A 27,788-nucleotide genomic window follows, 5' to 3' on the forward strand; every position below is an offset into this window, starting at 1 on the left:
GCAGAGCCGATCCGGGTCTCTGTCGATTACCGCCGCGGAGCGATTTCGAGGGATTGCGATTCCAATTTAGAAAAATATCGATTCGTCTGCGGTCTCCTCAGCGCTGCTTGCCTCGGGCGTGCCAAGGGGCTAAATTCCACCCCCTTCCCCACCACCACCGCCACTGAGCCTCAACGAAACGACCGCGGCGCCGTTGCAGCCCTGCGGCAGCATCCTCGCCAAATGATCGCGTACCTTAAACTCACGGTGCGATTCGATTCCCTCTTCATCCCGCAGCACCAACGTACAGAATGGAATCGACAATCGCGATTCTTTCGTCGCTCGGGCCTGGACCGTCGCGCGGCGCTCGCGTCTCCCGCCACCGCCGCCGCCGCGAGGTTCGACTCCCGCTCCCGCTGAGGAGTCCCCGCAGAGGAGTCCACGAGGCCCCGGCGTCCCGCGCGTTCGGTCTTCAAGTGGCAGAACGCGTGACCCCCCCCCCCCGCGCGGCCTGGGAGCGGTGCCAAACAGCCAACCACACCATCACCACGTAAACTCACCGTCGCTCACCCATCGCGACATCGCCGTGACTGCATACATCGCTCACCGTCACTCCATCACTCACCATTACTGCATCACACCACCTGCGCTACATCGCTCACAATCACTAACATCACGATAAGCTATAACTATTTTATTACATCAATAACCGTTACTCGCCATCCACTACATCACTCGCCATAACTACATCACCATCACTTGCCATCACCACACGCCATAACATCACCTTCACTCACCGTTACTATATCACTAACCATCAATACATCACCACTATATCACCATCGCTACATCACTCACCATCACTATATCACTAACCATCAATACATCATCACTATGTCACCATCGCAATATTACACCGCTGCGTCGTGAGATAATCATATCAGCAATCGTCATTACATCACTAATTTTACTACATCACTGACTTCACTGCATCACTTAACATCACTGTCTGACCCATTTCATATCAATCACCGTCACTGCGCCCGGGTATATCTTGCACATTGATATTTAATTGCCGTAATAAAGCGATGTTCAATCCGTCCTGTCTATGGACCTGGATTTGTTTCTCAGGAGCATTTAAACTCAAACCTTCATATATTTTACTGCACTGTTTCTCGTCAGCCCTCTAGTGATCGTTAAGCCAATGCTTCCCCCAATACATTGCGCGCACATTTTACTGCTTATGAATTTGTAAGACTCGGCGGCTGATGGACGTTATAGCACACTCCCACTGGTAATTATTTTAAGTCAATATATTAATTTGGTTGCCTCTGCACGAGACTTGTCAGTAGTCGTTACAGCTTCAATTACATCTTGGGGCGGCATTGATGAATAGTCAAGGTGATGAGTGATGTAGCAAGAAGTGACTGCGTTTGATTCCTGAATCGGGCGCCTTTCTGTGCGAAGATTTGTCTGTTCTCTACTTCGTCTGCATTGGATTTCTCCGGGTTCCCCCAGGTTTCCGCCATAAAAACAAACCTCAACGTCAGTTAAAATTCGGAAAATGAATAAAAGAATGCCCACAAATTATCCTGCAGTATTTGCATAACAATCATCGCCCCCTCGTGGCAGACTAATGCCTTATTAGGTTGTTGAGTCACCTTAGGCCGCGCATGGACGGCTGCCAATTGGGGGCACGGATCTGTGCTTGGAGACGATTCGTTACACGCAATATAATCGCACGCTCGTGCATTGAATCGCATTTGCACAAGATTTTCGACTGTGAGAGAGACAGAATATTCTCCATGACCCGGCTACGTGCACCACTTATAAAATATGAGTTAGGTTGCAGTATGTTTACGTTTACTGCCTTGTTCGGTTTGGTCCAGTTCATGATACTGAAGAAATGCACTTGACATTGTATAACTTGTACTTGTGTGTGTTGTAAAGTTTGAATTTGCCCCTCTGATGAAGTGCACCCTTTGCAAACGAGACATTCCATCTCGATGGTTTATCCAGGTGAAATGTTTACGTTTTCGTTCGTGGCGATGAAGTCAATGGTCGTTCTCCCATGGGGGCCCCTGGGCAGTGCAGGGAGTCTCCTTGCACGAGCGACGAAGATGCCAAGGCCCCAGGCTCAGCGCGGCGCGGTGCAGGGCGAGGAGAAGCCCTACGTGTGCACAGTGTGCAACATGAGCTTCACGCAGATCGGAAACCTCAAGGACCACCAGCGCATGCACACGGGCGAGCGGCCGCACGTGTGCATGGAGTGCGGCAAGGATTTCCTGCACTTGTCCTCGCTGCGGGCCCATCACCGCACGCACACAGGCGAGCGGCTGCATGTGTGCAACGAGTGCGGCAAGGGCTTCTCGGACACGTCCAACCTGAAGAAGCACGTGCGCACGCACACGGGCGAGCGGCCCTACAAGTGCGATGAGTGTGGAAGGGGCTTCTCGCAGGCGTCCACACTCAAGGTTCACCAGAGGTCCCACCGCGGTGAGTGACTTACTGCTCATGGTTTTTTCTGGTGATGATGATGCATTGGTATCATCGTCATCAGCAGCAGCAAAATAACTGTAATATGGAATGTGGCTGTTGAGGGCCTTAACAGAATAGGAATTAGCACACCGTGAAGGCTTGTAAAGGAAGAGGACACCTGTCCTTAAAAATCCCACTAATAGAAAATGTTTTGCGGTGGAGACTTTGCATGCTACATATTATTTTTGTTGATTATTTTTGTCCCGGTCATCATATATGTGATTTGAAGCTTTCGCGACTGCAGGAATTACTCTTTGGTTCTTTCGGTAAAGTCACGTAGAAATAAATAATGGAGTACGACGTTCGATTGCAACGCAAGCAACCGTCATCTCAAATTTTGTTCTACCTGATCACGTTTGCTTATGTTGCATTTGAAACGTCGTACTCTATTATTTAATTTATTTTATTTCTACGTGACTTTACCAAAATAACCAAAGAGTAATTCCTGCAGCCACGAAAGCTTCAAATCAAGTTTGAACCACCTCTACGGGGAGGATATAAGCTGTTTTCTCTCTCTGTGTTTCTGTTTGTCAAATTTCATACTTAACTTCAAATTTAGCCATTTTTGGAGATCGTAATCAACCAGGCTATGCGTTAACTGTGTGTTAGCCGACTATCTGTATTGCATTGAATTACATTTCCAAAAAAAATTCTAAGTTAGTTTTCTCAAATGGCCTATTTCTCTCTCTAAAATTTACCAGGCTGTCATAGGTCCATTCGCTCTTTCTCTCCCTCGGCCGGTTCGGGGTGGATTTCCACACATCTCTCTGTGTGTCTCTGTCAAATTTCACACTTAACTTTTAACTTGAGCAATCTTTGGAGATCGTAATTAACCAGGCTATGCGTTAACTGTGTGTTAGCCGACTCTCTGTGTTGCATTACATTACATTTCTAAAAGATTTGCAAAATTTTGTTTTCTCAAACTATTTCTCTCTCTATAATTTACCAGGCTCTCATAGGGCCATTCGATCTTCTTTCCATCGGTCGCTTCGGGGTGGATTAATTGACATGCTAATTTCTCTGCTGCAGCAGCTGCCCCAGCAGACCCACCTCTCTCTCTGCCAAACCCCTCCCCTCTCTCTATTTAAGGCCTCGACACAGAGGCATTGGGTCTCTCTGTGTCTATGGTGTGTGTTTCTCTGTTTGTCTGTGTTGTCTCTCTCTGCTTGTGTGTCTGTCTGTGTCTCTGTGTCTGTGTTTTGTCTCTCTCTCAAATTTAGTTCTACCTGATGACGGTTAACTAATTTTACATGACCACTCTGACCATAGCACTGCTCAGTGGCTAATTCCATTGTTCATGAACATCGTCCATTCATCCATCTGGGTTGTGTGTATGTATGTATGTTGAACTTCTTTTGCAGGGTACGTAGCCAACAGTGCTAATCAGAGATGCAGGGAAGGACAACAAACTAATACATAAAAAGCAGTTCCTAAGAAATACATTTTCAATCTAGATTTAAAAGTGCATAGCTCCTGTGGTTTCCTAATATCGGAAGGAAGAGCATTCCAGACAGCCGCAGAAGCGCATCTGAAAGTGTGCGATGCGGTGACTGTCTTGGTTTGATGGATAGCCAAAAGCCGCTGCGAGGATGACCAGAGTTTGCGTGATGGTTTATGCTCCTTGACGAGATCAGCAAGGCATTGTGGTTCATTTGTTGCAAGCACTCTGTTTGTAATGAGTGGCACCTTATAATGTATTTGGTTGGCAACCAAAAACCAATGCAGCTCGGTGAGTCCTGGACGGACACGGTTGGATCTTGCAGTACCCATCACGACATGTACCAGCATTTTTTTTACACTCTGCAGTTTGCTTATCTTTTTTCCAGAAGTTTTGTAAAGTAGTGATTTGCAATAATTATTGAGCCTTGTCGATATTATGCTACACATCACCGTGTTGGCTATGTCACGACTAAACAGTGGTCGAATGTGTCGTAGAGCCCTGATATGAAAGGACTTGACTACATTTTGCACGTGGTCAAACGACAAATTCTGGTCGAGTATGGTGCCAAGGCTCTTAAGATGAGTAGAAAACTTTAATCCTGGAGTTCGCGACTGCCACACCTGATCCTCCCACAATTTTTTTCACCTGCGCCTGGGTGCCAACCAGCAGAATCTCAGATTTTTCTGGATTAAGCAGCATTTTGTTTCACACGTGCACCGCTAGTGTGAAATCTTCGAGGTTGCCAATGCTCTCAATATCTAACTTTTACTTCACTGCAGTGTACAATTCTGCATCATCAGCATATTGATGGAACTTGATGTCATGCGATGAGATAAGATCGGTTAGATATATGTTTAAAATAGGAAGGGCCCGAGGACGCACCCCTATGTAGGCCTCGGCAAGGTAAGGTAATTTACCCTTTTTACAGGGGTAAAGGGTAAAGGTGTCGACCATGCCAAGGGGTAGGGTAAAGTTAGCGCAGAAGAATTACCTAGTAGAGTAAAGGTAGCGTGAAGTATTACCCGGTAAATACCCTGTTTACCGCTCGCAAAAGCTCTGTGGCGCAGTCCGTGGCCTCCATTTTAAATTGGAATCATTGATGTCGGACCAGATGGAGACGGACCACATTCTTGAGGTAGAGGATGTGGTCGCTGCGAACAGCAATCGAATGAGGCAGCGGCATGTGTTCCCATGGGAGCACACGCACGATTGGATGGAGGGTGATTCCCATGTGCAGCAAGTGGTTTTCCTCCCACACGAACGCGTCGGGGTGGAAAGCCCACCTCAAGAAGCACAACATGCTCGCCCCAGGCAGCGAAGTCGGGACGTCGGCGTCGGCGAGCCGCCTAATGCAGCAAACGCTGAGCCGGCCAGCAATCCTGGAGAACGCGGTGGTTGATTTTGTTATCCAAGGTGCAATCTCTTTGCGAGCCGCCGTTAGCAACAAGTTCAAGACCTTGGTCCACACATTGACGCAGGGATACGAGGGCCCGTCAACTCGCACCATCATTCGCAGGATTGTCGGGCATCACGCCATCATGCTGCCCATCGTCAGGGCGTTCTTCTGCAACCTGGACGTCGCCATCTCGCTCACCATCAACGGGTGGTCGAACCGCAATATGAAGGGATTTTTTTGGATGGTCACGGTGCATTGGATCGACACCAAATCTGGTGCGTTGAAGTCCATGCTGCTGATGATACTCATGTGCAGTCCGAAAGGGGTTTCGGCAAGCGCATTGGCACCACTCTGTTTGAGCACCTCCAAAGCCTCGGGCACAATGTCTCAACTGGCTGCTCGCTGTCACAAGCGACAATGGCTCCGATGTGATCAGTGCTGTCAAGGCACTGTTCGCCATGGTCAGCGAGGACACCGGATATGAGTAGTTGGGGGCTTGCTACCCTATTCGCTGCGTGGATCATTCGGTCCAGATCGGCGTCGTCTAAGTTCGCAAACTGATCAAGTCGACCAACGCCGAACTGCGCAAGGTGCTCGTCAATATCATGCGCAGCAAGATCGCCCGGCAGTCGTACCGTCGCAAGGCCGGGATTGCCAAGCTCGCCAGCATGGAGCCGACGCACCAGGACTCGCCGACCAGGTGGAATTCGACGTTTGACGTGGGCGACGACGCCATGAAAAAGCGTATTCCATTGGACATTATCATGGTGCGCTTCCAGGATCTGATCGGCATCGGTGCTTTCTCTGAACTGCAGTGGGCAAACATCGAGGGTGTGACAGCATTCCTGTGAATGCCGCGCCAGGTCATGACCTCGTTGGCGGAGGACTGCAAGTCGACATTGGATCTCGTGCCGGTGACGATGGAGCACCTGATCCGTAATTGTGATCGCGGTGAACCCGCTCTTAGAGCGATCGATGAGTCCTTGACCGCGACGGGGATGAAGGCCGAGCTGGTGCGGTAACGCGACTTCCTAGTTCAGGAACCCGCCATTGTGGCATCCTACTTGAATCCACAGCTGCCGAAAACGACAGACCAAGACGAGCTGACTACACTGAAGGCCACGGTCCGCTCTGTCCTGCAGCATTGCTACTCGGACATGCTCGCGATCCCGACGACGACAGTTGCTGCCCATATGGAGGAGGACTCGCTGTTCAGCACCCTATTCAGCAACGTGGGCAGCTCCATCGATGACGGCGATGAAGTCGATCGATTTCTGAGCATGGGCGTCACGACCGCCAGCGCCTTCATTCATGTAATGCAGTGGTGATCTCCCCGTCTGCGAACGCGCGAATAGCGGATCCGGGTGGGAGTTCACATGCGTCCGTCAGTCGCTGTCGTTGACGCTCTTCATCCAGTCCATGTGCTTGCGCTCTTGGATCGCGGCCGGCTGCCTGAAGGTCCCATCTAAATGGGCCGAAGCGGCGCAGGATCTTATCGCCTCTCGACGGCAATGACGAACTTGATCAGGTTGTTGATGAGATCGTCATCGACCAAGACGACTGGGACGAGGTTATGGGGGACGGTGTCGTCGACAGCCTCAACGCCCGATTCGAGAGTATTCTATATGAATAAAGCGGTCTACCTAGCATTTACCTGTTATAAACCTTTTTCATGTGTATTACTCCAGTAATTACCCTGTAATTACCCTGTAATTGGGTAATTTGTATGGGTTAAGGGTAAAAGATAGGGTAAAGGTAGGCTCGTTGCTTTTTAACTTTTACCTTACCTTGCTAAAGGGTAAAAGGTAAGGGTAGAGTGATTGTATTGTGGTAAGGTAAACGGTAGGGTAAAGGTAGGCTCGTTAGTTTTACCTTTTACCTTACCTTGCCGCGGTCTACCCTGTGGTACGCCGACTTGGTACGGCATAGGCGATTACTGTTCGTTGCTCACCTTGACGAACTGTGATCGACCATGTAGGTATGACTCAATCTAGCCAAGTTCCATACCTGATACACCAAACCTTGACCTTCGCCGGCCGATATGTGTCTCATGGTCACTGGTGTCGAAGGCGGCTGAGAGATTGAGGCCAACCAACGCTGTGGCACACCGGTCATCTATGGTCTTGTCGAGATCATCAGTGATCTTTGTGGAACTTCCGGTATACCGACTGCAACGGGTTGAATCTGCTCATCGCAGTGACGTGGGGAAGTAACTGCTTAAGACACCGGTGCGGTATGACCTTTGAAATCGTACTCAGATTTGAGGTTGGGTGATAGTTTGTGGGGTCACTATGGCTCAAGCCAACTTTTTTCAGGAGTAGTGTTACTTGCGCCATTTTGAACCAGTCTGAGAAACAGCCCTCGCTAAACAAAAGATTTGGCAGGTGGACAATCAGCGGTCCAAGAACGTCCGAGCATGATTTGAGAATCAACATGTGGATGTAGTCAAACGCGATGTCATATTTTGGCAGCCGTGCTATGAACATCGACACTTCTGCCACCGATGTTGGTGCCAGGGTCTCGAGTTTTGCATTGGTTGCAGGTTGATGAAACTCAGATGGCAGACTGGGAGAATGCGTTGCAATGAGTCACTCTTTGGTTCTTTCGGAAAAAGTCACATAGAAAATAAAATTTTAAAATAAAATCTAATAATAATAGAATACGACGTTTCAATTGCCATACAAGCAACCGTCATCAGGTAAGAATGAATGAGAAAAACATAGTAAACTTAGAAACACAATGCAACACAACACATAGAGCAGGACAACACAACAGCCAACACCCCACCTGGCTGACCACAATCCTCCAAAGAATGACAAAAAGAAAGACAGCGCCACTGTGTCGAGGCTTTAAATAGAGAGAGGGTGGGAGGGGTTGGGGCAGAGGACAGTGAGAGAGTTGTGTGGAATTCTGGACCACAGTGGCCGGAGGCAGACCACGCTTCTCATTCATTCTTACCTGATGACGGTTGCTTGTGTTGCAATCAAAACGTCGTATTATATTATTATTTGATTTTCTTTTCTACGTGATTTTACCGAAAGAACCAAAGAGTAATTCCTGCAGTCACGAAAGCTTCGAATCTAGTTTGCAATGAGTCAGTTGGCAGATCTGCAGGCTGCTCTGTAAGCGAGTCGGACAGTGTCAAAACAAGTTTTCTTCCAAAGATCCTCTGGCCTCCTTTGCGTCTGCTCCGCAGCGATCGCCTCCAGTGACAATCAGTGACTGCACGCTTTCCCCATTCTCTTTGTGCTTGTTCACATGGGCACGAGTACATCAAGAACAGCAGTCATGTCATTTTCTAATTAAGCTGCAAATGAATTGGCCGTCGATGCAGGATTTAGATGACCGGATCTTCTGACGGAAAGGGTCTTGGTCCAGTCGTTTCCAGTCTCGGATATCGTGATGGGTGGGCGAATAGTCGGTAATACCACTTTGCACCTCACAAGACTTTGATCTGAAATACCCACGTTTTCGATAACAACATTGGTCACAGTTACGACATCAGTGGATGTGATCCAGTATGTTTCCCAAGCGACATGTTGCACTGCTGTGACCATCGATAATCTTGGAGAGATCACTGTCCGGGACAGTTCAGGTCACCGCAGATGATGTAGCGAGAGCCAAGTGACCCACCATCTAGCAGACCGCAAAGCTCGGAAAGGAATTCCAACAGCGGTGAAGATGGCGGTCGATAGATGACAGCGATTGTAAGCCTCCGCATGCTGTTTGGTATTTTCACGAGTCTCTCAGGACTTTCACGCTGTGAATCGGTGCGCCAGGCTTCCCGCGACGGAGCTGATGTACAATCGCCTATCCGTTAGGTGTAGCCTCACGCTTAATTACGTCCGGTGAGTTCTCATATACCTAGGTTTCGGTAATGGCCAATATGTCGAGTCCACAATCGTTGATCAGATCTTGGATCAGCACCATCTTGTTTTACTATGGAGCGTGCGTTCAATCCCTGGTCCAGGCTTTGACTCGATATCCGACAGCAGCAGTATGGCGACGAAGGCACTCTTCTGTGATCGTGTGGATGTAGGGCGAAAGATGAACTGACCAGATCTGCAGCACAACTATTTGCGAGGCATCGCAACAAGTGACTAACACAGTCGGGTAGGGGGTCGCCATTTCCACAGAAGATCATAGCATAGTGGGTGCGGAACTCGAGTAGTTTGAACTGGAAAGTTGACCGATCAACACTTCCTTCTGCACGGTGGATGCTGGGCCGAGTCTGCTGGTGAGTCCCACCGCAGTATCGGTGACGTTTTGATGAGAAAGAATTGATTTGTCGATCTAGGCCAATAGATGTTCCGGTGTATAGAGCGCTATTTACAATATTTTAAACCGTCGTGTGAGCCTGAGAAACTTGGTTTAAAAAATATACTTGACAATATCTTGAGTGGTAGCTGTGGAAGTGGGCCCCCCTCCTTTCTCCCGACTCACCTTTACTGAAATAGCTATGGATGTTTCTAACCCGTATACAATATGTAGGCTATAACTAGTTTAACACGTGGGGTTTCGCGACCAATATCCATAACAGAGGATTTTGGGTTAGATCGCGTAAATATATAAATGTGTCGTTAAAACCCGCCATGACCCGACACAGCCCCCTCATTGTGCAAGCGCGCAGAAGCGTGGTCAACACATCTATGCCTCTATTTAAGGAACGAAACAGTTAGACTTCTCCACAAATCTGACTGTCGCCTGATGAAGCTAGTTGTAATTACTGGCGAAACGTCGTACTCAGATTGTAAATGTTGTGGCTTGGCTCTTCAACACACCGGTGTGCTGCACGAGTGACGAATTGGCATGTTCTTTTTACGTGACAACCCTTACTAGTTGGCTGTGTCGGGTTGTGGCGGGTTTTAACGAAACATTTACGTGATCTAACCCAAAAACCTCTCTTGATTTGAAGCTTTTGTGACTAGGTATTAATACTCTTTGGTTCTTTCGACAAAGTCACGTAGGTAGAAGAAATAATAGATCACGACGTTTCGATCGCAACGCAAGCAATCGCCTGATGACGATTGCTTGCGTTGCGATTGAAACGTCGTGATCTATTATTTCTTCTACCTACGTGACTTTACCGAAAGAATCAAAGAGTACCAAAAACCTCTGTTATGGCTATAACTAAATATTACATTTTAATCGTGTATTGGGTTTAGAGGAAGACAGTCTCACGGTGACAGTATTAATAAGAGGATTTTAAGGTAACAATACTCACAATTAAGTTATCATCCGTTTTGCTTTCATGTGCATCTCTGCAAAAAATCCTGGTGGTGTTCAGTAGCAAAACACCAGCAGCAGCACTACTATATTTGACGCTGTGGATTTTCGGAAATATTTTTCAATTGTAAAAATGCTTTTTTCTTAACATTTTTTTCCTTGTTTATCATCTGTTGATTCGGGGCCCCCTTGTGGCCGACTGGGCCCCTATGCCCCTATGCATCACATGACACTGCATACCCCCCCATAGTTGTGTCCCTGGCAGCGGGCATGTGTGATCTGAGCACTGCTGTAAATCCCCTTGCCAGTTTCTCCCATCTCTGTGTTTGTCTCATTTTCCTTGTTCCATGACTCACTCTGTCGGTCCCTTCTTGTGGCCATCTCCATATTCCTCAATCTGTTACTTTGTCACCAATTCTCTCTGCGTCTCTGTGTCCACGTTTTTGTTCACCTATTTCTCATTTTCTATGACTCGACATTAATTTTAACGTTTCTCTGTCTTTCTTCTTATCTCTCTCGATGTCCCTTTCCAAATCTCGTTTTTTTTCAATTGCACTTTCCGTCTTTCTCTCTACATGTCTCTTCAAATCCACGACTGTCCAGTGGATGTTACAGGTCACCCGAGTAAATGAACATAATAGTAAAAACTATTTATAAAAAGCGCTTATATTTTTATTGTGCAGAGGCTATCGAGAAGGCGTCCGCCGTCGACACCAAAACCCCCAAGAGGCGGCAGAGGGGCAAGGGCCAACAGCCGCACATGTGCACGGCGTGCGGGAAAGTCTTCAAGCACCTGTCGTCCCTCAAGGTCCACCGGACCATCCACACGGGCGAGCGGCTGCACGTGTGCGACGAGTGCGGCAAGGGCTTCTCAGACACGTCCAACCTGAAGAAACACGTGCGCACGCACACGGGCGAGCGGCCCTACAAGTGTGGCGTGTGCGCCAAGGGCTTCTCGCAAGCATCCACCATGAGGATTCATCAAAAGATGCATTCCCTGGAGACGCCGGGTTCGTGTTTATCCCTCTACCCTCGATGCACTGCACAGTGTAGGCGAGTGTTACTCATCTCGTTTACACGTAATGTTTGCTAGGACAGGGGTCTATAAAGAAAATAACAAGAATAGCCATTCTTTTTCGAATTCGGTAAAGAACTCAATATTTCAAGAGCCACAACGCATGTGAATAACGCCACGAAGCAGTCCTTAAAGAGCCGCATGCGGCTCCGGAGCCACAGACTGCCGATCCCTGTACTAGGGGTTCCTCGAATAGCACTTAAATGGGAACTCTTATCCATGGCCCTATTACCCGAGACTCCTATTAACTGCGACAGCTGTATGATTCTTGGAAACACCCGTTATCCATGGTCATGTTTCTTTATATTATCCCTGGTTAGCCTCAATATCGTAAAACAACAATGCAGTGTGAACAAAGGAACTGCATGAGAGCCATTTGATTTTATCACGAAAACATCTACACACACACACAGACCCTTACAAAGACAGACATACACAAACACGGATACAGACAAGCAGACAGATGGAGACACAAAAAGGAGGCGACATACACACGGGGACACAGACACACCACATCGTACACCATATCAACACCTGTCACAAAAAGAACCGTCATTCGCCACTAAATAGTGGTAATATTACCACGGCACTTCTGCCAAGCTAGCTGCACTTTGAGGCCATGTGCAGTGGCAAAGGCTCGCTGGCAGGAGGTAACAGGACAAACCCAGGTGCCATGGGTTGCCATACCCGAATAGCCCCCTCTATCCGGCCAAACAAAAACTGTTTGTGCATGCTGTGGCTGGACATGCGGCCTAAATATCCCAGGCAATGCACCATTGCCTGCTGGAGAAGCTCACTGATGGGATTGTGTCCAGAGCTTTCAAAGATTTGTGAGCTCACACAATCCAGTCTGGTTAAACTCAGGATGGATTGTAGGCACAGATGTTCAATTAGAGGGTCCCACATTTCGCAAGCATAGAGAAGGGAGGACATGACTGGCCAAGAAGACCGGAAGTTTCATGCGGATTGACAGACCAGGTAGCTTCCACAGTGTCACGCATCTAATGAAAAAATAATACCACCCGACTGATTCGGAATGAGACCTCTGCTGTCAAATCGGAGCTGATTAACAGCATATTGCCCAGTTACAGAAACCTCTCTACTCTCTCCACAACTGCCCCATAAGTAACAGGGAGTTGAGGGGGTGGTGTGTTTGATGACACAAATTACCCAGTCAGGTACTTAGTTTTGGTGGGGCTGATGGTAAGGTCCCACCTCTTAGTAGCATGATCCAGGTTCAACAGCAGTGTATCTAACTTCATTGAGTGCGCAGCAATCACCAGATCATGAACATATATAACATGGTTAACCAATAGGGAGCTATCCCTCGACCGCACCCAGGCATCAATCAGCCTCCCATTGTATCTGTACAATGGGAAGTACAGCCATGGAAAGCTTTTCGAACTACGTGGTCGAAAGAGATGTTAAATAGTGTAGGAGCCAGAGGACATCCCTGTCGCATCCCAAGGTGACTCCTGGCCATGCAGTATTTACCTGGGCCTGCCCACCATCATGAAAGTCCTTACGATTGTGAGCAGAGTCAGGGACTCCGAAAGCACGAAGAACCCAGAGCTCTGGCCTATTGATGGTATCATAGGCCTTGACCACGTCAATATAGCACAGATGTACAGTGAGGGAAAAAAGTATTTGATCCCCTGCTGATTTTGTACGTTTGCCCACTGACAAAGAAATGATCAGTCTATAATTTTAATGGTAGGTTTATTTGAACAGTGAGAAACAGAATAACAAGAAAATCCGGAAAAACGCATGTCAAAAATGTTATAAATTGATTTGCATTTTAATGAGGGAAATAAGTATTTGACCCCCTCTCAATCAGAAAGATTTCTGGCTCCCATGTGTCTTTTATACAGGTAATGAGCTGAGATTAGGAGCACACTCTTAAAGGGAGTGCTCCTAATCTCAGCTTGTTACCTGTATAAGAAACACCTGTCCACAGAAGCAATCAATCAATCAGATTCCAAACTCTCCACCATGGCCAAGACCAGAGAGCTCTCCAAGGATGTCAGGGACAAGATTGTAAACCTACACAAGGCTGGAATGGGCTCCAAGACCATTGCCAAGCAGCTTGGTGAGAAGGTGACAACAGTTGGTGCGATTATTCGCAAATGGAAGAAACACAAAATAACTGTTAATCTCCCTCAGCCTGGGGCTCCATGCATTATCTCACCTCGTGGAGTTGCAATGATCATGAGAACGGTGAGGAATCAGCCCAGAACTACACGGGAGGATCTTGTCAATGATCTCATGGCAGCTGGGACCATAGTCACCAATAAAACAATTGGTAACACACTATACCGTGAAGGACTGATATCCTGCAGCGCCCGCAAGGTCCCCCTGCTCAAGAAAGCACATATACATGCCCGTCTGAAGTTTGTCAATGAACATCTGAATGATTCAGAGGACAACTGGGTGAAAGCGTTGTGGTCAGATGAGACCCAAATGGAGCTCTTTGGAATCAACTCAACTCGCCGTGTTTGGAGGAGGAATGCTGCCTATGACCCCAAGAACACCATCCCCACCGTCAAACATGGAGGTGGAAACATGCTTTGGGGGTGTTTTTCTGCTAAGGGGACAGGACAACTTCACCGCATCAAAGGGACGATGGACGGGGCCATGTACCGTCAAACCTTGGGTGAGAACTTCCTTCCCTCAGCCAGGGCATTGAAAATGGGTCGTGGATGGGTATTCCAGCATGACAATGACCCAAAACACACGGCCAAGGCAACAAAGGAGTGGCTCAAGAAGAAGCCAGTCTCCAGACCTTAATCCCATAGAAAATCTGTGGAGGGAGCTGAAGGTTCGAGTTGCCAAATGTCAGCCTCGAAACCTTAATGACTTGGAGAAGATCTGCGAAGAGGAGTGGGACAAAATCCCTCCTGAGATGTGTGCAAACCTGGTGGCCAACTAAAAGAAACGTCTGACCTCTGTGATTGCCAACAAGGGTTTTGCCACCAAGTACTAAGTCATGTTTTGCAGAGGGGTCAAATACTTATTTCCCTGATTAAAATGCAAATTAATTTATAACATTTTTGATATGCGTTTTTCTGGATTTTGTTGTTATTCTGTCTCATTGTTCAAATAAACCTACCATTAAAATTATAGACTGATCATTTCTTTGTCAGTGGGCAAACGTACAAAATCAGCAGGGGATCAAATACTTTTTTCCCTCACTGTAGGTCCTGTTGGAATTCCCTGCAGCTCTGCCGTAGCAGACGGACAGAGAATATGGCCTTCCTGGCCTGAAACAACATTGGGGCTCTGCAAGCCTCTCCTCAGCATGCTGCCTGGCAAGGCGATGCTGAATTATCCTTGCTAGGACCTTTCCCGGCAGAATGAGGAGGGAGATAACCCCAGTAGTTATTACAATCTGTGCGGTCCCCCTTATTAAATAGGGAGACCACCAGGTCATCCTTTCAATCCTGCGGAACCCATCCAGACTGTGGTAATGATGTCATATAGGGCAGTCTGCACACACATGCCACCCTCCCTCACACCGTCACACATACAACTACACCACACACACTACGTCAAACACACCACACATCACAAACACCATATACACCACTAGATACACACCTCTTGACCCACACCACTTCATACACACCATGTGACCCAAACATATAATGCAATTTAATTAAAAATTCTACTTGGAATTATTCTATGCTACATTCAGCAAAATACCAGGACTAAAAAACACATGGTGCTCAGCGAAATTTGAAGGTGAAGAAAATATTCGCTGCACCCCTTAACTGTACACGTATAATTCATGGTAATTTTCTTGAAAATAATTAACATTTAGTTGGTTGGAATATAGGCTTACATCTAGTTGAGATATTGTTTAACTTATCAACTTTTGGACCTGTTTATATGAGTTTTAACAGCAAGATTTTGCATCATAAAACACAATCTGCTGGTTAACCTGATGCTACAAGCAATATCAGCCACCTATATGGAAATCCACATTGCTTCTCACCCTGTTATTAATTCATTCGTTGTGTCTAGCCCTGTCCCTTCCCCCAGTCACCATTCCCCTTGTCTAATCCTGTCCCGGCCACCTATTCCTCATGTCCTACCCAGACATGCTTGTCCATTTCCTATGCCGAAATATAACTTTTGTCACTTCATAATTTACCCGTGCCTCGTGTCAATTATGCTCCTATTTGCCATGTCTAATTCTAACACTGACCACCCAGGCATCAATCAGCCTCCCACCCACCCCCTCTGTCAGTCCCGGGAGAGGAGGTGCAGGTGGAGGCTGGGAGCTACGAGCTGCCAGATGAGATGGGCCCCCCAGGAGATGGACCCGTGCCCCTTGGCTGGGTGGACGGGGAGGAGGACGCATTGGGAGACCGGGATGTGGAAAGTGAATGTGACATGTTCAGTGACGGTGGGTCCCGGCTCGCGACACCATTACTCACCTCTCACAAAGTAAAATAAATGCATGAGCCTCACGCAGAGTACACTTGTACGAGCACACTTTAGTTAGCTGCATGCCACGGTGGCGAGACGTAAACTACTTCACAGGGTATACAGGAGGTTGTGGTTTCAATGCCGACCCTGATGCCTGTATTTTGTATTTGCGTGTCTCTCTCCCCATGGATTTTTCTCCGAGTCCTCCAGTTTTTCCCTCCACGTTTATAAACACGCGTTTAAAGTATTTGGCTGCTTTAAATATCCACGTGATACACCACGTGGTTAAGCTATTTTTTCTGTGGCCAAGTCACTGAAAAAGAGCTTATTATGTGGCACCATTACTCGGCCATCCTCTGCATCCTTGCAGTACCTTAGTTTTTACATCCACTGCAAGCCATATCAAAACTAAGCTGATCTGGAGCTCGTTTCCACCATCGGTTGTCTTTGGGCCATCCTGGTGCTTGAACCTTACTTGGTGGTGACTGGGCACATGGCCTGTAATCCAGCACTCTGGAGGTGAGGATGGATGGCACAAATGTTGTGAAACGCCCTTCCCCGTGGGCGTCGAGGTGCCATACCTTGGTTCGCGAGAAGGCGGCACAGCAAGTTGAATAATTGCTATCTGTTTGTTTGCATCTATACGTGGGGGATATAGAGCATTGTCCCCTTGTCCAAGGCGTGGGTTTGCTCCGGGCGCTCCGATTTCCTCCCATTTGTATGAACACTCATTAATTGGTTGACATCTTAAAATAAAAAAACAACCCAATCCAGGACCCTGCTGAAAAAGAGTGCAGTGACTCAATGTGGCTGTCCTGGAAAAAAGATGTAAATGCTTGAACCGAGATGAGTGTGGCCGAATTACAATTCCCCTGAACCAAGTGGCCTCATACCGGCCCATCCCACTCTCCACAGCCCTTTGTTTGTCACACACCTACCGCCTGTCACCATGTACCGATCTCTCACTGGACAGGAATCTAGGTTGAGGTCAGGGGGTGGTGATAAGTTACAAAAGTTTAATTTAACTAGAGATTTAGTAAGGCTTTAGCTAAAAGCTAAAATGTGGTGTAATTGCATGATGTAGTGGCAACACTTGTGCCTCACAGCAAGAAGGCTGTCTCTGGTGTAGGCCATTCAGTTTAAAAGGCAATGCATATATAATTATCAAAGCATATTTGTTTGCATATTTTGCTACAAGTATGTGTGGTTAATGCAGACTTGATGCCTCGAAATAGGTATCTAGTTGGTGTTTTAAGATTTTAACACCTGTTTTATTGCCAGAAAGGGTAAAGGCTATTATTTTTTCATTATTTGGATTCTGGCAAAAAGTTCCCATAGATATCGATGTACTATATTTGCAAAAATGTATGAATCATCATAGGTGGCTGCCAGGATTGTAACCGAGGATCTACGCAACGCTGGTTCAGTGCTCTGACATTTAACTTTGCAAACCACCAATAATCCGCAAATTAAAGATTCACGTGTTATTCGATTGCGGATGTTTGGATTTCTGCTTGTGACTGCCTCGCTGACTGTAATACGGCCGCTAAGCCACGCTCGCTCCATTGTGTCTGCACCCAGGTGGGGTAAACGAGAAGCCGTACATGTGCACGGTGTGCGACAAAAGGTTCGCCAACGTTGGAGGCCTCAAGGACCACCAACGGACACACAGGGGCGAGCGGCCGCACGTGTGCACGGCATGCGGCAAGGACTTCCTACACCTGTCCTCCCTCAAGGCCCACCAGCGAACGCACACGGGCGAGCGGCCGCACATATGCAATGAGTGCGGCAGGGGCTTCTCGGACACGTCCAACCTCAAAAAGCACGTGCGCACGCATACGGGCGAGCGGCCCTACAAGTGCGGCGAGTGCGAAAGGGGCTTCTCGCAGGCGTCCACGCTCAAGATCCACCAAAAGACCCACCGCGACAAGGAGGCGAAGGCCGCCCTGGGCCTGGCCGTGAAGTAGGCGCCGACGCCCACGGCCCTGCTTGTGCCGGCGGCTCAGCGAAGGTGCAGGTGGAAGGGGAGTTCCGTAGCTCCGACGCGTTTTTTTTAATTAAAAAAAGAAAATCTGACATTTTTGCATTGCACTGCAATTCTGTCACAGTTCATTCAAAAGTGAAAATGTTACTTTGCAGTGATGAGGCGTTTACTCCAAAAGCAGGAAAGTGTTGGGCTAAAAATTGGAACGTAATGTATGTTTTGGAATTTTGGGAAGGGTGGTTGGTGTCTGTTTGGTGTGCTTTGCTCTATTTTGGGTCTTCTTAAAACTGCAGTTGTTTTGTTTTTGTGTTCCCAACTGTGCGTAGACCACTGAGGCAGGAGCACTGGAATTTGACATTTGCTGACTGTTGTACTCAAAAGGTCATGTAACGATACTTGGACCTTGTTTTAATTGCTTTTTCTATCTGCTGTGTACGAGTAACCACGCTACGGTAATGCTTAGCGTTCCCCTAATTCCCGGAAGGTATATGTAATGTAAATATTACAATACTGTGTTCGTTGTGCTCTAAATACCATGGAGCGTTTTTTTAATATTACATGATAAAAGGCTAAAATACTAATTTCTTCAATCATCGAACATTTTTTGGCCAGAGCTTGGGGATATTTAAAAAAAGGTGCGCCACGGTGGTGAGAAGTTAACTATCTTGCCTGGTATACGGGATGTCATGGGTTCGATCCCGACCCTGACGCCTGTATATTTGTAATTTGCATCCTCTCCCCGTGGTCGTGTGGATTTTTCTCCGGGTCCTCCGGTTTTTCCCTCCACATTTTGAATCAACATGCATTTAGAGTATTTGGCTGCTATAATTTTCCACATGATAAGCCACTTCGTTGAGCTATCATTTGTGGTCAGGTCGCTTCTGAAAAAGAGTCATATAACTTAGTGGACCTTACCTGATAAAACTAAAATTGTTTAATGGTTTGAGTATTTAAAAAAAAAGGCTATTTATACTTACGAGTGCTCCACAAGAGTACCACGTCTCTTATCCATGGCCCCTTTGTCCGAGTTATTATCCATCGCGAAGGCGATCTGTGAATCCCACTTACCCAGGCATTGCTACTTTTTTCCTGTGATCCATGGCATAGAGGGGGGAAGCTCGCTTAAAGACTCTCCGAGGAGATGGCAACCAATTGCAAGATTTATCCGTGCTGCAGATATGTAATGGCCCAGTTACTCTGCATGTACAGGAAGCTCTCCCATGGTTGTTTTGAGCAATCGGACACTCTTCCTGCAGTTGTTTTTGTTTTACAAATCGCAAAAGTTTTATCCGTGGTGGTGTTTGCTGTGGGTAACGATTCCAGTGAAGGTGGCGTTGGGGCTTACACATTGTGGCAAGCACTTTTATAGTGTCTTCTGTGCCTTGCGTTATTATCCACGTGATTTTTTAAATATAAATTGTGGATAACAGGAGTTTAAAAAAATACCTCTGCAGCTGGAGGTTAGCCCCAGATAACGTGCCTCTGCTAAATTTGTCTGCTTGCCGGGTACAGACGATACCCTCCCAAGATACTGTGCATTTCCACTGCTTTTTCACAACTGGCATTATTTCACATTGAGTCTTTGTGTCCGTTTTAACAAGCTTATGCCGAGCTATTTGATGCTGCCAGAACTCTTCATCCTTTAAAATCCGAATTGTGTTTTTCGAACATGCTTTATCGGAAGAATGTGTTTGAAGTTAGAAAATCACTGTGCTTTTAATTGTGCTCTTAGAGTGCTCTGTATAGCTGTTTAAGGGAGCCTTGAGCAAGATTCGTAATGTTTTTAGCGTTAAGAATAACCACTTTAGAAAACGCACGTTTCTCTTAAAATTTTGTACAGAACGTTTTGAGAGAGCTATAAAGAAGTTTAAGAATCAATTTTTAAACACGGGGTGCGGTGGTGTGTTGTGAATTTATTATCTTAAATCCTGCTTACCTGAGAGCACAAATATAGTTTGTAAAATATCTCGCTGGACCTAAAATGTTAAATTGCATTGTGCAAAGAAATGAGTAGGGTCATGGTTCAATCCTTAGTGCAGAGGGGAACGTCACGAGACAGGCACCCGGGTGCAGTGAATCGAACGATGCTGGTGGGTGGTCACGGAGATGAGACGCGAGAAAATGAAACGTGAGTGTTTAGGCCTTACTCTTCATCAGCGGATGTGGTGTGTTCTAGCGACTGTATGATACAGTTCCACTGTGCTGTGTCTTTGGTTCTCTGTAAGCCTTGCTGCTGTCGATTCTGGAGGACAGGTGGCAGCCGACTGCTGGGCACTCGCGATATACAAGCCTTCTCTGCGGAGGCCGATGCTGAACTAAACACAGAGGTCCTCGCAAAGAATGGAGAATCTTGCCACTATAATGTAAGACATTCAGGACATGTGAATAGATGTACTGTACTGTGTCCATTGCAGTTTAACCATCATGAGGTATGAATAGAACATCCATGATTTTTATATTTTTATGAATGTGACACGTGTTAATAACCGAGTTTCAACTTAAAAAACATTTAACAATGCTGTATTGAGTTTTTAGGCTGTTCATTGCCGTGGCTGAACCAATCACAGTAATTATGTTTCCACGCCAGGACCAATCTCTGAAATCTTAACCACTTGAGCCTATTGTACAGGGCTAAGATTAAGAGTCACTGAGTTTTGCCACAGTGGCAATTTGCAATTCATGATAAAATTCAGTCTTCCAAAAATCAGTCCATCCTGCACTCGCTGGCCTCTTATTCATTTCAGACCCAATCCTCATTGAAGAATTGTGTACACTTTACACTGCTTTCTCCAGTTTCCTTCCAACAATGATCAGACTTGAAAAAGATTCTGACTTAAAACTTTCGTTACTGCAGGAATTCATATTCTTTGGTTCTTTCGGTAAAGTCACGTAGATAGAAATATAATCAAAATAAAGTGAATAAAAAATAAAATAAAATAAAACACTAATGTAGACTGTAGCCTGCTTCTTAATCTGAGTGAGTGTACTGGCAGTCTATAATGTAGACTGTAGCCTGGTTATTAAGTTTGGTGAGTGTACTGGCTGTCTAATGTAGACTGTAGCAATGGTTATTAAGCTGGGTGAGTGTACTGGCAGTCAATAATGTAGACTTATTCTTTGGTTCTTTCGGTAAAATAAAAAAACCACGACGTTTCAATCACAACACAAGCGATCGTCTTCAGGAGGAATGAGGGGGAGGTCACCGACGGCAACCGTTTTTTAAAGGTTTCAAAAAAGTGGGCATGGCACAAATGCTACGGTGGTGGAAGCATGGAACATGCAGTGCCAACCAAACGTCCTGGTGGCAGAATGAAGTGGGCGGGGCATATGTGCCCTGGGGAAAGGTAACAAAACACAAATCAAGTCATGACTTGACCTGTGCTCCCTTGACAAGAGAACGCAAATCAAATCATCGGTTGACATTGTGTCTGTATATATGGATGGCTTTATGAACGAATCTTTGATAGCCAGTGGGCTTGAAAAGTACCATCGTCTTAGAGAAATCAATTTTGTGTGCGCCAGCCGCATTAAAATAACGATCAGCCTCGGCAGAATTGTTGGTCCTTCCGTGTTTCAAATCTGCCTTATGCTAACGAACACGGTCCGAGACGTGTTGCTTAGTTTAACCAATGTAACTGCTGCCGCAGATACAGCTTAGTTTGTAGATGCTGGGATATTGCATGTCGGGGATCTTGTTCTTCTCAGATGGGATCAGATCACGATTTTTATGTACTGTGTTAAATGGGACCTAGATCTTGTGTTTGTTCATGATTTTGGAAATCTTTTTGGTTACCCCTGCTATGTATGGCAAGGTGATGGTTTTGATTGAAAAAGATTATTGTTTTGCCCATAATTCACATCGGCCCAACTTTTGCAAACCTATTCTTGGTTCTTTCGGTAAAGTCACGTAGAAGGGAAACAAAATAATAAAAATATAAAACAATAACATTATCACGACGTTTCGACTGCAACACAAGCAATCATCATCAGGTGTGATAACCACAGCAATAAATTTTGAAAAAAGTGGCGTTTTTTTAACGTTAGCACCACGGAGAGCGATTTGGCAGTTATTCAGATGGACGAGTCCATCTATGTTCGGAAAAGAGGAGGGGGGAGACGAAAGTAATGGATGTGGTCTGAAAGCCACCGTAAGCGTGAACAACCAATTAAGACCTGAAATCGTTTATCAAATCCTTCCAATGACTGCTAAGCCAGAATCCATCTTCTCGGTTGAAATTGTCTCTGTGTTTGTATATGTGGATAGCCTCATGAACGAATCTCTCATGGTAGCCAGATGGCTTGCAGATAACTTCTGTCTAGGAGAAGTCAATGTCATGTGAGCCTACTGAATTATAACAGTGATCAGCCATGGCCGAGGTGTTGGTCCTACCGTGTTTTAGGTCTGCTTTGTGTTCACGGATGCCACTTTTTTAAAATTTTCTTGCTGTGGTTTTCACACCTGATGATGTTTGCTTGTGTTGCAGTCGAAACGTCGTGAGAATGTTATTGTTTTATATTTTTATTATTTTATTGTTTCCCTTCTACGTGACTTTACCAAAAGAACCAAGAATATGAATCCCTGCAGTCACGAAGCTTTAAATCTAAATTTTGCAAACCTGTTTGAATGTTTTACCATAATTTCTTACAGTTCGCTTTCATTGGTTATATTTACCATTTAATCAACAATTATGATACAATTAATCCTGTTTCTATGTTCATGCCTCTAATCAATCCAATGCAAAAGCGGTTATTAATCTTAATGGGTGGCAGGTTGTGGCACAGTGGCAATACTTGTGCCTCGCAGCAAGAAGTACCTGGGTTTGATTGCTGACCCGGGTGCCTTGCTGTGTGGTGCTAGTGTGTTATTTGACTGTTCTGTATGGGTTTCCTCCAGGTTCTCTGGTTCTTCCCATAGAAAAACAAATCATACGAAGTAACTGCCATTGGCCACACATATCATTGCACAAAAGAAAATATCTGCAAATTTTGACACAGCAGCAACATCTCCCCTGACTGAAAGCTTGGCAGGACCCTCCTGAAAGAAGGTGGGTCCTGGAAAGGAAAGCCTGAGCCTCAAGACTCCTTTTTCAGGAGGGTCCTGCCAAGCTTTCCTGGGTAAACAAGTGGGATGATAAAATAAAAAATAAATGGACTCTCAACTGACCAAATAAAGGACATTCAGTTACACCACTGAACTATATGTGAGAAAAGGAAAATGATATGCCCTAAAACCAAAACGTGGCGCACATTTCCTAGACACACCTAACATTGAATGTCTTGGTCGGGTGGCATCCCATTGAGCTCAGATATAGTTATCTCGTGACATCACTCAAGGGTAACTGGTTCATGTGAGTTTGACATATAGGCTTTCGCGACCAATATTATTTATAGTAAAGCTTTTTTGGATTAGATAGTGTAAGTATAAATGTGTCCTTAACCTGCTACCACCCGACACAGCCAATTAGTAAGGTTTGTCACGGAAACAAAACGTGCCAATTAGTTACTACTTCAGCCCACCGGTGTGTTGGAGAGTAAATCCACAACAGTTACAATTTGAGTACTGTCACATTTCTGGTACAATTCTGGCAAATTTTCCCGATGATGCTGTATGTAATTACCAGTGAAACATCACGGTACTCAAATTGTAAATGTTGTGGATTTACTAACACACCGGTGTGCTGAACTCATAACGAATTGGCATGTTTTGTTTACGTGACAAACCTTACTAATTGGCTGTATCGGGTGGTGGCGGGTTAACGATAAATACTTAGGCGATCTAACCAAAAAAAACACATGGTTCATGTGGACGTCCATGGGGGAACATATATAAACATTTCATGACAAAGTTGTTGCTGATATATTGCACAGACTACACAATAAGGCGACCTTATACAACCTCGTGTTATTCACACCCCACATGAAATGTGCTCACGTACGTAGACTTGCTTTCCCTGTGACTTTATGCAGGTCTAAGTATGTGCTCTCAACCGGCACTGCATACTTTTATTGAAAGTTGGTATTTGTGAGTTTTCACCTGGAGACTGATTATATTTACCTAAAATAACACGCAATTATTTCTGGGTAACGGTTGGAAATAGGATGAGGAAATGAGCTGAGTGACATATGTAATGGCTTTTAATTAGATATTAAACGAGTCGAGCATGTTGTGGAAGTTACAAGTAACTAAATTAAATAAATCATTAAAGCAACGTGAAACTCACACGTGGCCCATAATGCTTACACAAAAATAAAATTCACATATCGTGTTTATAGAAGCTGAGAATAAACGCTTTCGGATATACAGTGGATATTTGCTCCTGCATAATGTTTGGTAATATTGCAATATTGTAACATTTCTATTATTTAAAATGTAATTAATAGCTCATGAACATTGAATGTTATTTTCATAATTTTAAAAATCGTATACTCTCGTGTAATAATTGCTAGTTATTTGGTGTATTTAAACACTAATCAAGCCATTGTATGAACCATACAGTGCTTCAGAGTTGACATTAAAGATCCCATAACGTCATGCAAAGAGTAGCTAGGCCATTGTGCCAGCGGTCATGGTCCTAATTGACCAAATTTGACACTGAGGCTTTTCTGCAGTAAACAAGCTTAATAATAAAACCGTGTTGTGTATTTGTATCCATCTGTGCCTACTGTAGACTTCTTCTATGTTCCAATATACAGTATCTGTGGACTATAGCCTGGCTTACAGGACATCGAACAGCAATCATTTCTGCCTGAAGATCAGTTAGGTCTTCCTGCTTTTCTCTAAAGTGGCTCGATGGAAACACACCCGAGTTTAAAAAAAAAACATTCGCCATATCCCTCCGTTGCCCCCCTTAGGTTTCCTCAAGTTAATTTCTGCAACCGGCTTGCATTCGTTAAGCGTAAAGGATGAGACGACGGGGTGTGTAAAGGTCAGATGACGAAGCAGTCGATTGCAGATGCTCATCAGTTTGCATTCACAAACAGCTGCCCACGAACGCGTGCCGGTGTGCCATGCTGCTGGTAAATCCCCCGGCGCTCGCGAATCGCCCGTCGCTGGGCAGAGCGGATTTCAGACACTCGAGCGGGTTCGGCTGCCGAGATGGCAGGCAGCCGAGATGGCACAGGATACTTCGTCAATGTATACACAGCTCGTGAACACACCCGGATACTGGCTGCTGTCTCCAGAAATGATTAAAGTGTTATTCTTTCCTCCCGTCAATTGCTCGTGGTTGGAAACAGAATAGATACAAAAAATACTCCCGTGTAAGTGGAATGCTGTGCACTTTGCGTGGGAGTGAGTCCACCGCGAGTGGCTTCTGGTCTCATGGGTGCAACATTGCTTGATTGATGCACGAGCCCGATTGATAGCTGTGCATTCTGGTTGATAATTCCCATTCTAGAATGTAAAAGTGTGGTTTAATTTAGCACGATTGCTGGAGAATTCCAGTGGATATTCATGACCATTACAGTTTATATTGTTTAATTTGACAGTAAAGTTACCAGTATATGTTTCAAAGTGCTATCCTCTTGGATATATTACATTTCGTTTTTCAGTCCCACCAGGTTTTAATTTGATGTTGAGCCGATTTCAATATGCGACGGCACTTCTGATCTCCGATGGCGATGCTTTAAGAGACATCAACGTCATGGCGTTGTTCAGGGGCAGTCGCTTTACGACAAAAGGTGCAAGGCAAGCATACTGTCACCGACACCACTACGTTGTAGAGATTATTTATAAAAGATAGAATACTGAGCAATAACATACCGATCATGGACGTGGACCAGTAGCAAATGACGTACAGGAAAAAAAGCATGAATCGGCCCAGGCATCATTGGAGACATTGACGTCGTTCTATTCCAAATGTGAATGGTGTCTTAAATAGAGAGCAGTGCTCCAGGGAGGCAGAGCTGTTTAATCGTTACACAAGAGCTCGCCAGATGGTATAGTGTGGCATTTTGGATTGATATCAGTTCGACACGTAGGCTTTAGGTATGTTGAGACAAGAGGTTGGATAGATGTTTTGAGATAGAGTATGGATTTGACTCTACACAGAATATATTAAACATCGAAAACGGAACGTGCATTTATACATATAAAATATGTCTATATACAAATGTATATGTGCTATGTACAGGGATATATACGCTCAAATAATTGTATATACAGTACATGTGTTTTATGAATGTAAAAAAATGCCCCAGTACGCAGACGGGGGGATATAAATGGGGATTAATCGTGAAAATTAACACCGAATCCATCAAACGGCAGCCTCGCTCTGCTGCCTGGGCCTATTTTATGGATGCATCCAGATTGGCTGAGTGGTTCCGTAGCAGCAAGGTTACTCGCTAACAATGCTCACAGACTGGATAAGAAAAGTAAATAATAATCTGCTTCCATAAAACAGCAGGCCACTTGGATTAAGGTTTCCGAAGGTCGTGCCTTTTAAACTCATCATCAGCCATGATCAATCCACTGCTCGATGGAGGCGATCCCAATCTGCTGCCTCCACATTCCTACGATGTAATAATTCACCTGCACACAAACCGTTTTCGTCACTCCATCTCTTTAGTGGGCGCGTTCCATTCCTTGGCTGTCACTTGTCCTGCCCAAGCCCACTTTTATTAACCTGCATATGTTCTGTCATCCACGTGTTCCTTTCCCTGTGTCTCAATGCAAATCCAAGCGTGCATCTCTCCACGGCTCTTCTGTGGCCTTAAAGTGTTGTTCTCCGTTTCGTAACGAGCGTGTCCTTGAACCGTGCATCGTGGCACGTAGCAGTAGTACGCACCCATTAGAAACTTCCTCCGGGAGCCACATTCGTACGTTGCTCTTCAAGTCCAGCATTCCCAAACAACTCCATCCTGCCTCTCTCCTCCACATGTTTCACCTCTTTGAATTCAGTTCACCTTCAACCGCAGGTCGAGGTATACACATTCTGCCGTGTTGTCAGGTGCAGATTTTGCTACAAATTTTCCGGCACGCGATGCCAGACCCCACTGTTGGTGGACTGCTTCTTGCTCAAAACCATCGTCGTTGGGTTGACGGGCTACAAAGTAACTGATGACACCGTGTTGAAGTTGAAACCTTTTCAGGGACTCGCCATGTTCGGATGAGCACCACTGCCCTTAACTGATCCGGCAAAGATCGCTGTTCAGCAGACAAAGCGTGACCCCACTTTGGCGATACACACGCAGGACACCGCATTCCCACCTTCACGTTCATTCATGTGCAGAGCACAGTGGACTAGGGAGCCGAGAAACACGTCGCTGGTGATGTATTTGAGGAGGAAAGGGGCCTCGCTGTGAGCCCGACTGAGCTCACAGCAAGGGCACTTTAGTGTGGAGAGACGCTGGAGCCATGAGAAACGAAGGACACTGCCGGTGCCAGGCAGTTTCCCCCATAACTCCTGAATTACCTGAAGAGTTAATATGCTGTATGGCATAATCTTCCAAATGTGCCTTGTTGGCCCGCCCTGTCCGTGTGACGCGTGCCCTCTCTCCAGCATGATGCCAGTTGGCCACTTCAAACCTCACAGAGGATACGGGCACTGGGCACCGGTGGGGCCGTTCCAATCGGTGTCACAGCTGGTCAGAGCAGAGAAGCGCTAGGAGGATCTCGGAATAGGCAGCATTGATCGCTCCCTGCACGTGGAAGGTGGTGACCGGGAGAGCGCTTCCCCCAGCCCCACGGGACCTCGGGATTACCTGACGCGCAGAGAGG

At 46.0% G+C, this 27,788-nt stretch overlaps 2 protein-coding genes across 2 annotated transcripts in view; one reads left to right on the forward strand and one right to left on the reverse strand.

Moving 5' to 3' along the window:
* The first annotated feature begins 302 nt into the window (after window positions 1-302).
* Window positions 303-24,722, forward strand: LOC116937778 (uncharacterized). The gene is made up of 5 exons (XM_032944875.2): window positions 303-377; window positions 2,069-2,475; window positions 11,264-11,590; window positions 15,905-16,063; window positions 17,668-24,722. Exons 2-5 carry the CDS (start codon window positions 2,100-2,102, stop codon window positions 18,051-18,053), a joined length of 1,248 nt encoding a protein of 415 aa, XP_032800766.1. The 5' UTR covers window positions 303-377; window positions 2,069-2,099; the 3' UTR covers window positions 18,054-24,722.
* A 798-nt stretch (window positions 24,723-25,520) lies between these two features.
* Window positions 25,521-27,788, reverse strand: part of CPED1 (cadherin like and PC-esterase domain containing 1) — a 37,477-nt gene continuing 35,209 nt past the window's right edge. Inside the window, exon 16 of the mRNA XM_032944876.2 lies at window positions 25,521-27,772. Coding sequence (XP_032800767.1) covers window positions 27,647-27,772 — 126 coding nt within the window. The 3' untranslated portion in view covers window positions 25,521-27,646. The remainder of the gene's footprint in view (window positions 27,773-27,788) is intronic.

The sequence above is a fragment of the Petromyzon marinus genome, chromosome 42, assembly GCF_048934315.1.
Source record: "Petromyzon marinus isolate PM22_M1 ecotype Great Lakes invasive population chromosome 42, UKy_Petmar_22M1.pri1.0, whole genome shotgun sequence".
In the NCBI taxonomy this organism is placed as follows: domain Eukaryota; kingdom Metazoa; phylum Chordata; class Hyperoartia; order Petromyzontiformes; family Petromyzontidae; genus Petromyzon; species Petromyzon marinus.

Bases quoted from the DNA above. Each gene is read 5' to 3' on its own strand.
- LOC116937778 (XM_032944875.2), top strand. From the start codon at position 2,100: ATGCCAAGGCCCCAGGCTCAGCGCGGCGCGGTGCAGGGCGAGGAGAAG. The intron at 2,476-11,263 runs GTGAGTGACTTA...TTTATTGTGCAG, and splicing joins TCACCAGAGGTCCCACCGCG to AGGCTATCGAGAAGGCGTCC. The intron at 11,591-15,904 runs GTTCGTGTTTAT...CCCCTCTGTCAG, and splicing joins GCATTCCCTGGAGACGCCGG to TCCCGGGAGAGGAGGTGCAG.